The sequence below is a fragment of the Netta rufina genome (genome assembly GCF_964035555.1).
Source record: "Netta rufina genome assembly, chromosome: Z".
Lineage (NCBI taxonomy): Eukaryota > Metazoa > Chordata > Aves > Anseriformes > Anatidae > Netta > Netta rufina.
This window is the reverse complement of record NC_140126.1, coordinates 69,815,005-69,827,212: the sequence shown is the minus strand read 5'-3', so window position 1 is coordinate 69,827,212 and position 12,208 is coordinate 69,815,005. Positions and strand designations below refer to the sequence as shown.

Below are 12,208 nucleotides of genomic sequence, written 5' to 3'. Positions count from 1 at the left end.
AAGAAAGAAGAAAGAAAGAAAGAAAGAAAGAAAGAAAAGGAAGGAAGGAAGGAAGGAAGGAAGGAAGGAAGGAAGGAAGGAAGGAAGGAAGGAAGGAAGGAAGGAAGGAAGGAAGAAAGAAAGAAAGAAAGAAAGAAAGAAAGAAAGAAAGAAAGAAAGAAAGAAAGAAAGAAAGAAAGAAAGAAAGAAAGAAAGAAAGAAAGAAAGAGAGGAAAGAAAGGAAAGAAGGAAAAGGAAAGAAAGAGAGAAAGAAAGAAAACTCTCATCTTTTCATTATGTCTCTACAATTTCACATTCCAGGCAGGACTTGACATAAAAGCACAGTGATTCTTTCAACCAGAGGCTGCCTAATACTTGCTGAATTTGGAAATATAAGAAATTCACAAAAAATTCAGCTTGCTACATTCCAACCTTAGTTTTGCAAACAGGAAAGGATTGAATGTGTAGCCTGACATTTGGGGGCTTAGTCTTAAACCTTTTGAAATTTCATGGTCTTCGGTTGATTTCAGAGCTGGAATCTCTCTACAGAACAAGCTGCCTCTTTAAAATGTTACAGTTTAAAATGTTATAAAAGTAATAACTCTGGCACAGAAGCAATCAGTATTCAAGTTACAGGTAATATGAAAGTTAATTCAAGCCGTGATGTAATTTTATGCTCTTTTCATGCTCTATTCCACTGGCATTATGGGCTTATTGTCAAGATGAAAGCTGTGAAAAATGTTTATCGATAGTCTGGTACAGGCTCTGCATTGCTTTTTCTCAACAGGATAGCTAATTCTCCTGGGAAGACATTTAACTCTATCAAAACTCCTCATTTCTTGTGCTTCTTTCTCAAAGGGGGGAATGGAGAGATCGAAGGAAATAAGTCAGGTGGAGTGAGATGGACATACAGTGCAAGAGCTACATTTTTAAGGGAGGTTAGCTAAGTTTTCCTGAGCCTCAGCACTCCTCCAGCTGGGCCCAGGGCTCAGGCTCTGAATTGGGAATGAGAGATCCTTGGCCTGTGTCTGTTTCGGAAGTACAGAGTGAAAACACAATTTTTTTTTTTTCTCCAGTCATGTTTATTGCTACTGAAGTTTGGTGGGGCTGCCAGACAGAATCCAGGTTTCAGGATGCTTTCCTTACATGAAATCCTAAAGTGTGGGACAATTACAGGAAAAAAAAAAAAAAAAAAAAAAAAAAAAAAAAAGACAGAAAATTACATCCAGTTAGACCATCCCTGTGAGAGCAGGACTCAAAAAGTACTCATGAAACACAGCTTGTCTCATAATGCTCTAAGTATTGGTTGGAAGGTGATTGATGTGGCATCACCCAGCATTGCACACTAACTGTGATCCTTCCTTAAATATTAAGCATTTAAGTGTAAAATATAACCCAATGTCATGATACCAGTGTCATATTTTATTTTCTTTTATTTTGCTTTCAAAGCACTTTATCTTTTCCTGTATTAGAGAGTCAAGCAATTCCTTATTGAACTTTTTCAAGCATATGGTTTGGATAAGAAACATCTCAGGAGTTTCGACCAGAAAATTATGCCTCTTTTGAATTTTGTGGCTGGAAAATGAAATATTTCACTGCCTATTTTAATTCTGGGGAGGTGATATTTGAGTAACTGAGGAGGATATACCATATCTGGATCTTATGTTTGGTTGCTGATTTGCTTTTTTTGGGAAAACAAATAGTACTTTGAAAGAAAACACTATAATTTTTCCTAATTATATGTCATTTTCTAAAATTTCCAAACATCCACAGTGACCAGAGCCTGATGCATCTTCTCTAATTGAGCCATAACTTACTCTGTAAGTACTCCCTCTGAAATGACTGAAACTGATTACCATGCAGCACAACTAAGTTTAGGTGAAGACAGGTGTCTTTGTCCTTAAGCATCTGGATGTTATTTCTGATCTCATTTTGTTAAAAATCAGATTATTTTAGCCTTGCATAAAGCAGCGATTTTAACTTGACTATAAAGGTACAAACCCTGTTCAGTGATCAGGATCTCTGCTCACAGACAATAGATCTATATATCAAAATATCTGGGTTGGAAGGATCCACTCTGCTTCCACTGTGATAAGATTACATGGCTTTCCAGCACTGACATGGCTCCTGACATGATAGCAGCAGTCCACCTGCACCTCTTATCTCCCATGCATGTGTCTATGGAAGAGCAAGATATGAATCCGCTGTTGCAGAATTTGCATGATTCTCACTAGCATATATATAGCATAAATACAGGGTTGAGAAGTGTTCCTTCATACTTTACACATCACTCTTTACCAAAACAGAAGAAGACAATAACAAGGCATTAAGTAATCTATCTGCTGTCAAGTAAAACTGGCAGTTTTAACTTTGCAATGAAGGGTTCATACAAAGTTGTCTGATAGAAAAGTTGCACATTACTTCAAAGCAACCGACAGTAGAATCTTAACTCAAAAGAAGAATCTGAACTCACAAAGAAAAACTAGCGATCAAACATTAGGACAATCCAGACGGTCTGGGCTAGGTCTACCTCACTGCAGTTTGACCCTTAACTACTATCTAGTAAGGCAGATGAGCCCACCCTTGTTCTGCTCGGGGATCTTGCTATTGCCTTGTGAAAGTCTGAAGTAGTCCTTCAAGGGCTTTTGCTGCAAAACCACCTTGTTTTATTTGTTTAACTTCCATGTCATCTGCAAAAATCTTGCACCATGGCTTTTTTAGCAGAGTGGAAGGGAGCTTTTCAGAACAAGTTATATCTGATTATTTCTAAATCCACCAGGGTGTATGTCAGAATTGTGTTCAGTCAGAGTGTGTGTAGTCCAACCACTTCTAATACACCTTCAGTGAACCTGCCACTTTTGCCACACCTTCAGTTGCAAAGCAGATCCAAAATGTCACACAGAAGGAGGTCATGAGTTGTGAGAGGAATATTGACAGTGATAAGTTCTCTTACATGCACTCTATTACCTGCAGCCAAATGTCAGCAGAGTATGACTGTCCCTCCTCCAAAGTAATGCAATCTGACACATGTAAGGATTTACCCTGTTGAGTTACACAGGTTGCTTTGCAAGAGGAAGACCGGACAATCATAATTGGAAGAGTCATCTAAAGATACAGTTTATATAAAAAGGGGGATCACTTTCCTCCCATCCCCACCACCTCAACAGAGACAGTTGATAAATTTGCAGCTAAATGCATTGAATGCAGATCTTGTATTTCTCTCTGTTGGCTCTGTTGAGAGGGTAAGAAGCTCTTCTTTGTGATATTTACACATGTGCATTTCTCAGAGTCAGGAAAACCTTTAGGCAGATGCAGTGAAATGAGCACTACGAGCAATTTGTCTCCCTCACTGCAATACAGACGTGCACTTCCAGCACTGTTTGTGTAACTGATGGCTTTTCTTTCTCCCAGTAGCTTAGCATGTTTATCAGTAGCAGATTATCTTTCCAATTCATTTGCTCTTGCTGCCTGCATTGCATCAATAGTGCTAGAAGTTCTCTTGGATCCAGTTTCTCTCTGCAATTGAGCTTAAGAAGTCATGATTAAAAAGAATTTGCATGAGTCACTTGTGCTTCCCTTTATAGCATTCAGGGAGCTCCCTGCTATTTCTGAACCCTTGTGCAAGGCAATGAACTCGTTGTTTTGCTGAACAGCCTCCACATGCAAGAACTAACACCAGACAAAGCTAGGAGGATATCTGCTCTCTTAATCATAGGACATCACCCTTTTTACCAAGCATTTCCAAATAAGAGAATGTACTCCAAGACAAATTATTATGAGTAGGAGAAACCAAATTACCAGTTTTTGCCTTCTTTCTACCTCCCAATTCATGTCAGAGTTCTAGCTTATTTCCTGCAGACATTTTTTTCTTCTAAAAGCTTCAGTGTTTCTCTCTCAATTTCATCATAAGCTGTTCACTGTGAACAAGAACGCTGAGATTGGGAGCAATTTTCTAAACAACACTGCAATCTTATTCTCCTAGAATAGCTTTAACCCTAGGTCTGGTCTATACTTAAGGTTTCATTGCAAAAAAAAAAAAAATATATATATATATGTAGATTATGGCTGTGAGTGATTTATGCTTACTTTGTAGAAGAAATGGTGAAGTCTCTAGTACATTGGCAGCTCTTTTATGTGACTACTTCCAACTGTTGGAAGAGTTTTGCCCACTGTAAAGAAAACTGAAATAAATACATGCACAATACAAACACATATTAGTTTAGTCAGTTCATGTTAGCAATGGGTTTGTTACTGTTGATCACCAGAAATTATGTTGGTACACAGAAATTCCTGGTTAAAACAAATAAGGAACAAAGTTTGCGTAAAGTGTTGCATGATCTCATAACAAACGGCTTAGACTATAGCTGTCATGACTTCCCATACAACTGAAGTATGCTTAGCAACTCTGGAATATTGCTAGCCTGGGCTAGTTCAAACCACTCCTGACAGCCTGGAAGGGATCTGATACATCCTACTGGTGAAGATCTGTGATGGCTTTGACTACTCCACCTGTAACTACAAATGGAAACGTTTTGGGGATTCCCAAAATGGCACCATAACACCTGCAACTAAAGTGTGTATGTAAGATTTCTACTGAGTCTCTGATATCCATTCTTTGTAAAGATGCAGCACAGTGCTCCTGGTGTGGTCATGACCCAGCCAGCACCCTCTGAGGAGTGACACCAGGCAAGACTACTTTCTAATGGTACACAAAGAGGTGTGATTTCCCTCACATTAACCTTACAAGAGAGGTTTCTGCCATATTTGTTTATTTGTATATAAGTCCAAAATACATCAGACAATAAAAGCTGGGGTTGAGGGGAGAGAAAAAGAAAAGAAGGAAAAAAAAAAAAAAAAGCATAAAAGCATCCTCTGGAAGAAAAATAAGCAAATCAGCAAAAGAAATTATGCCATTAGCTCTACAATCTGTTCATCCATCCCAGTGAATAATGCCACTATCAGATGCAGAAAAATAGATTAAATCTTAAGACAATTGCTACCAGAGAGAGACAGCCACATCACAAGGGAAATGGCATCAACAGCAATCTCTATAGTAGTTTGGCTCAGAGTGAAGATTCTATGTAAACTGAGACTAAAATATTTTCTTAACACTTAGAGATGAACCTTCAAGGGCATATTTTCTTTACTATGTTTCCTTTCCCTAAAGGGTAAGAAAGCTTACTTACTACTGTTTCAAAATATAGCAAGGACGAGATTCCTAAACACAGCATATGTTAAAGAAAACTAACTGCAAAAGACAGATAAATGAGCAGTTTTCTTTTCCACTTGAATTATATCTTAGCCTTCATGTTCATGAGAGACCTCTCCCATTCTGGAACTCTGTGAAGCCATCAAGCCATTTTGTGGTTCAATAAATAAATATCAGAACTCCTGCAGAAAGATCTTTTTCCCTAGATGGTCTCTGAGATTTTTTTCTCTCTCCATTTTTTTTTCTCAGTGACCTTTTGTTATTCACTACTATAACTGTAGTTTGTAGTTTAACATGGCATCTGTCTGCTGGCTTAGATGGACATTGCCAAGATAGCAACATGAGGACATAATTTAGTTTTAGTTTTTAATGACAAGTTGAATATAGCTGAAAGAAGGCAGACAGAGAAACAACAGGAATCCCTGTGGTTCAAGTAAAGTGAAAACAGTTGTTCTAATGAATCCCACCCCTCGCCTCTTCAAGACCAAACAGGCCAGTTTAGTGGTGATCTGGGATTTATGTGGTTGGAGCTGGCCTGCTTTCTTCCAGTCTGGCAAGGGCAGGGCACACTCTGGTGAGCAGCAGACTGTAGTAGAGCTGAGATGGCAGTACCCTTCAGGAGCTGAAGTCCAAACCAGGAGCAGTAAATATTCTTTTGGTACATATATGCAACTTTCCTTGGCACTGAAAGAGACTGAACGTGCTCCCACAAATAACCCGGCTCTGCTCCCACAAATAACCTGAAGAGGATAATACATGCTAGACAGCTACGGCTGTTTTGCAAGTGAACATTGACTAAGCGCTAACCTTTCATAGCAGGCATAAATGAATATAACATATGAAATGAAGGAGGCTTGATTTAGTATGATTCAGTCACTGCAGGTGTTTTCCTGGTGAATACTCATAAGTGCTTTATCTACTTTTTCCTTTGAGGAGACAAATCCTCTTCTTAAATAAGTTCCCTGATTAGCTGCTCTTACATGGCAACCTATCTCTTCATAATCTGCACCAACTGCTGGTTGGTTTATTTTGCAAGAAGATGTAGGATGCCAGGCTGTAGATGGATACAGCCTGCCCCTGAGCTAGCAGTCTAATGGGACAGGGCTGGAGGTTGCCTCCTACCAGTTTAAAGACACAGCAGTGGAGTCTATGCCCTGAAAGCATAACACAGAGCACTCAGGTGCTAGAACAAACAGCAAAATTAAGACTTTCAATTTGTGGTTTCTGTTTTTGTTTTTGTTTTGGATTAGGAATTTTTATTTATTTGTTTATTTATTTACTTTTATGGACTCATAAATATTTTCTAAGTAGGTTGTGTACCCTTCTAGAAATGTCACATTTTGGTAGTTGAATTGCATTTTAAGGTTTCTTTTCTTTCTCCAGACTACTTCTGTAGGAGTAGAGCTGAAACCTAAAGATGTTGACAGACTGAGGCAGACTTAAGCAAGCCCCCTTGAGTTGAGTGTACTGCCCCAGGGCTCAGCTAACCAAGGGAGACTGCTTCCCCTATGGTCACAGGGCTGGCCATGAAGAACTGTAATTAAAAAAAAAAAAAAACTGCTACATTCTCCATTTGCTTCTTAGGAGCATTGAGTACACAATAGTTTTCCAGATCTCTTAGAAATACTTCCTATTTTGTCTACATTCTTCACTCCCACTGCCAACCTCATCACCAGGAGATGGTGGAATCTTGAACTTGATCATCACCCTCCTGTCTTGACAACATTTGCTGCTTTCTCTCCTGGCTTATGCAGGGTAGCTGACAGTCCAGCCCACATTCTTTCTCAGTAGCTGTCCCTTGATTTCTCTCCCAAGTTTGCCTGGGTTTGTCTCTTAAGGAAAAAGACTGTTAGCTCAGCTTCATTCCTGTCCTATTGTCCAGTCCTCTTTATTGTTAAATTCCTGTCATCCATCAAACCCTATTCACAGCTGAAATCAACAGCAAATAAAAGGAAACAAATAACTCAGCACAGTGTTACACAGAACTGGAGCTAGCATGCACAGAGATGGATGAAAAGCCATTGAGCCCCAAATAGTGCTGATGGAGCTGCCTTGCAGCTGTTCTGGTTGAGTTACTCCATCTTTGCTGTGCAGACGATGAGAGATGTAAAACTTTAGCTCTGCTAATGGCAGCATGAACAGGTACTCTGTGAAGTCATTACAACACGTCAAAGGATGCTTAGGATTTTTCTTTAATCAAGGGATGATTACCAAATTGCTCTGTTTTTCATGCAGACTGAGACACAGGTCCACACTATGGCCCATCACCAAATACAGAGTATAAATGTGAAGTCTACTGATGCTTACCGTATTTGGAAGTCTGTGAGATTTGTGGGAAATCTATCATTTTCTTATGTGTGTTAGTTTCTAGAACTTGGACTTTCATTACTTATTTTTCTTTTCCTGGTTAAGTACATGTGTTACTGGTGTGATGCTCTTTTTTTAATCTTTCATGTGTTGCCATAACAATGGATCATATCAGTGGACAATTAAGTCCATTCCAGCACCTACCAAGGGTTATGCAGAATGTTAGTCATGGCATAGGTGTGAAATTAGACAGTACACATACCCATTTAGCACACAGATCACCAGACGGTCCTTTATTTTGTGTGCATAGGCTGCGTCTACATTAGCATTTTAGCTGAGAACAGTGTCAAGCTTTTCAGTGAATTCTTCCCTTTTCCTCAAATATACTTATGACTGGTTCAAAAGGAAGTGATTCACACAGTGTGATGATAGTGTTGAGTCACAGGAGAGAGTGCTTTTGGAGGAAATTGAATCAGAAAAGTCTTCTCCAGGGACACATGAAATACTACTCTACAAACCCTAGTGGAAACACAAATATTCGAATCAAGCATTAGTCCTTCGGGAACTGTGGTAACATTCAGTCCAGGGAATCAGACTAAATCTAGTCTGACATCCAATCTTGGAAATATTTGCAGAATAGATCTAGAGACTGCAGCACACACTGGCCCCATGTTCTGATCCATACACCTACTGCACAATTAGTTGATAATGAAAAAATGGCAATAAGGACAGTTAGGATATTTGCAATAATGCATTCATCTGTGTAAGGACAAAATGCTGAAGGTCCAGTATTTCCAAATATACTGCAGAAAAGGACTTACAGGGAACTAAACAGTAAGAGATTGTTTTGTGATGTGTTAAAAAAGGGCACACAACTCTGCTTTACATCTCCACTTGTATAGCAGGAGTATACAGCTATCAGCAGAGAATGAGTTCCACCATGTTAAAATGCTCTATGGACATATAGGAAGGAGGATCCTTTTGGCCTGAGATTAGCCCAGTCTGCACAGCATGAACAAGGCTATCAAAGTGAGCTGGAAATGAATAAATAAAGAGAAAAAAATAAAAAATAGAAAAAGTGCAGTAGGTACCTTTCCAGCAGCACCACTTCCAAAGCAGCAGTGCTCCAGGGGCATCACAGCAGAGATGAATGCTAAGGAGGGATGAAACCTGTGATAAAGTAGGTTGGACCACTGGCTTTGTGGAGTTCTCCAGAATGCTGAGATCACAACAAGAAAAAAATAATCTCCCTGTCTCATTATTACGCACTTTCACACATTTAAATTCAGTCTTTAAACCCAGCTAGAGGCCACCTGTTGGCTCGGTGAGCCATACAGACACCACAGCTCAGCATGTGGGAAGGGAAGGGCTCAGGTCCAAAGAACCTTTGCTGAAATAATTTAAAATCACCTACAGTATTTTAGCACATAAGTTGCACTGACATTTTTTATTATCTTCCCCCAGAGGAAAAGATGTCTCTTTCTGGCTGCCACAAACAGAGAAGCCCCCCAGCCAATATTTTTAGAAAGAAAGACCAGGCATGTGGTCACTGTGTACGTATAACCAAAGGTCATATAACAACTGTATCTCAGGCTATAGCAGAGTCCATGTGTGCTGCTGATTGCTGGACCAACAGAAAAGCAAAGGGAAACACTGATGCAAAGCTTATTTTGCATAAGTAATCACAACACAACTGAGGAGTGTATAAAACCACCAGTGGTTTTTAGAGAGACGCTGAAGATTACAGAGTGAAGAAACAGAGGAGGGCAGGAATATCTGTGTGTTAACCAATGACTGCAGAGGCATTTGAAGCTGTGTTATTGCTTGGGAAGTATTTCAAATTTAGAAAGTGCATACAGTGCTATGGTAGCACAAGGAGCATTGTTCACATATGCTCAGCATGAAGGTGTTCATTCAACAGTGCTACTGGAGATGATGTATAAATCCTTATATATCCTTACTCTGTACAGAGGAGAATCTGTATCCCCTGTAATTTTATTTCATGATTTAGTGAGCATCAAGCTATTTAACCTGACTTTAGTCTACCATGACTTATTGTAGTTACTGACACTGTTGTGGAAAACCCAAAAGCTATTAAGCAGCAGTCTGTGGCTACCTTTGCTTAACCAAGCTTGTCTCTAAGGTGAAATCTGCAGATACATTCCTAACTTCCTCTTCAGGCCTTAAGCTTGATGTAGAAATAAAATTGCAGAGGTTCCTCTTCCAGGTGAGACTCACAGGCTGCCCACCCCATGGCCTGCAAGCTGTGTCTGCAACCTCATCTGATTAGTGGTGGATACTTCCTGGGTGACAATCTAATGGTGTTCACTAACACAATGATCTGTTAGGTTCCTAGACACTCTTAGTTGTTCCTTTCTTCAGGATACACAGAAAGGCTGGAAAATCCTCTGACTTCACCATGGGATGGGATGGGATGGGATGGGATGGGATGGGATGGGATGGGATGGGATGGGATGGGATGGGATGGGATGGGATAGGATGGGATGGATTGAGTACAGGCACACCTGGAGCATGGCTACACAGGTGAGTGCAGAACAACCAGTCACGTCTGTCAGGGCTCCCAGGGGGTGTGAGAGCAAGACCTGGCAGGCAGGGCTGTCCTACCACACCCTCAGGGAGCAGGGAGCAGGCTGGCAACAGAGCACTGCTGGTAGAAATGGTCACAAAGCAAAGCAAACTCTCAGATGTGCACATTGTTCTGTGGGAAATAAAATGTCTTTGGTTTCATAGGAGCAAGAGGAATGGACATGCCGCCGAGCAACCCGCAGGGACTGTGCTCCTGTGAAAGCCCTGAAGCTGAGGAGAGGGCAGGGGTAAGTTGCCTCACACTAAATCTCTTGGGGAAGCACAGGCATCCATGCTGTGCTCAGACAAAACATTTGTGACATCTGGCACTTGGTGGCATGGGCCACATCTTCCACTGAAGGGGATTGTCATGTTGGGAGCACTTCACAGAGCAGAGCCTGTCAGTGTAAACTGTATTCCCTTTGCTGCTGCTGGGTCTTTTCCATAGTATCTGAAAGTTTGGTGTCCTGGAAACCTGCATACAAGCAACTTGTCAGCACATGGAGGGCAAATGCCTGAAAAATGCACACAGAGAGAGGCTGTCCTTACCTAGAAGCCTACTGTGGTCTGGTGACACATGGAAACAAGTGGTTTTGGTGGGAAAGGTGTGATGAGGCTATTTCTTTTGCTTTGTTATTCTCAGCAAGATTGCATTCAGATCATGTATTTTTAAAGAAGCAGATGAATTTCTAAGGAAAATATTGGGAGTAGAAAGGGAGTGAATGAGCATTGTGCATTCTTACAGGGCCAAGATGTCCATCTTCAGGGCTGCTGGCAGAGCTGAGCATGAAGCACATGCAGCTAAAGACAAAAACAGCTAAAAACTGTTCATCAATTTGTTATCATAAACTGGATTTTTATGTTAGGAATCAAACTTGGATACACATGGTCCATGTTAATTCCTACATTTACTTTCACCTTTTACCTTTCTTTAAATTAGACTAGAGTAATAATCAGGAATTCCATATGCTATTAAACTGAATAAATGTTCTTAACAATTTAGAATAGACTATAGAGCACAATATTTGTTCTCTTTTGAGCACAATATTTGTCCCTATTTGTTCTCTTGGCTGTCAAACACAACTAGCAAATTTAAGTTTAGCTATATACAGAGTGGCAAACCAGTATGTCATGACAGGTACCAGTCCGTGAGAATCCACCTTTCTTTAGGCAAATAACTTACCACACAAGCAATAAAAGTAAGGTTCAAACTGATAATTCAAAGCAGTCAAAATGAAACTTTCATGTTTTATTAAATCAGATATGTAAATCATTCCGACTGCGGTTGGAGCATGGACTTGCATGGGTGTTCCCAGATATGTTGTACTAGTGACTGCCAGTGCTTTCCTCAGTGCAATATTGCTTCATGGCAGCTTGAGCATGGCAAGCAGAAGCTGTACAACATGCTGGGAAATCTCTGAGCTAGGTTTGAGTCAGCCCCTAATGTTCTCTGGCTGAAGCTAAGGTCATATTTAAGTAAAAGGAGGAAAAAAGTTCAATGACTTTGGAATGCAATTTGTTTTAATAACATAGTGCTTCCAGTGCTGGGGAGTATATAACAACATCTGACTTTGCATTGATTTCTTCTTAGTTTTAGAAAAGAGGTCACAATTTTTAATAAAGGCCTCCCACTGCAGGAGGAGGCTTAGTAGCGGAAGTTTGCAGGAGGGAGGCTGACTCAGTCATACTGGTGGTGCAGAGTGAGCAGAATCTGCAAAATGCTAGCACAAGAAAGTCAATAAAGACCATGAGAGCATCCCCACCAGCATGGAAGAAAATGAATTTAGTCGTAGCAAAAGCTGAAGCACCAAAACTTTCATCAATGACTTGCTAACAATTTGTGGAAGGGATAAGCTTGATTTTTGAGGCAAAGACTATATAGAGCACGTGGATAGAAACTTATCTTCCAAGCCTGAAATTGCTGAGAGAGAAAACCCCCAGACAATTATCCTTCCTATTGTTAGTCAGTCAAACAGGCAGTGATATTTTCATGTAAGAAAAGTATCAATTTTAGGTTAACCCTGAAAAGAGTCTACGCAGATCTAGTTGCAATATTTTTTTATGATACCAAGAGAAAATAGATTCTTGGTTAATAAAAAACAGCAAGCAGAAATCAGTACTTCTTTG

At 40.1% G+C, this 12,208-nt stretch overlaps 1 protein-coding gene across 4 annotated transcripts in view; it reads left to right on the top strand.

The window, feature by feature from the left end:
* The window catches only part of PALM2AKAP2 (PALM2 and AKAP2 fusion), a gene marked incomplete at its 5' end in the record, with an annotated part of 261,027 nt that overhangs the window by 143,614 nt on the left and 105,205 nt on the right, over nt 1-12,208 (top strand). For all 4 annotated transcript variants that reach the window (XM_084305397.1, XM_084305396.1, XM_084305390.1 and 1 more), the window contains one exon: nt 10,247-10,329. In XM_084305397.1, coding sequence (XP_084161523.1) covers nt 10,247-10,329 — 83 coding nt within the window. The remainder of the gene's footprint in view (nt 1-10,246; nt 10,330-12,208) is intronic.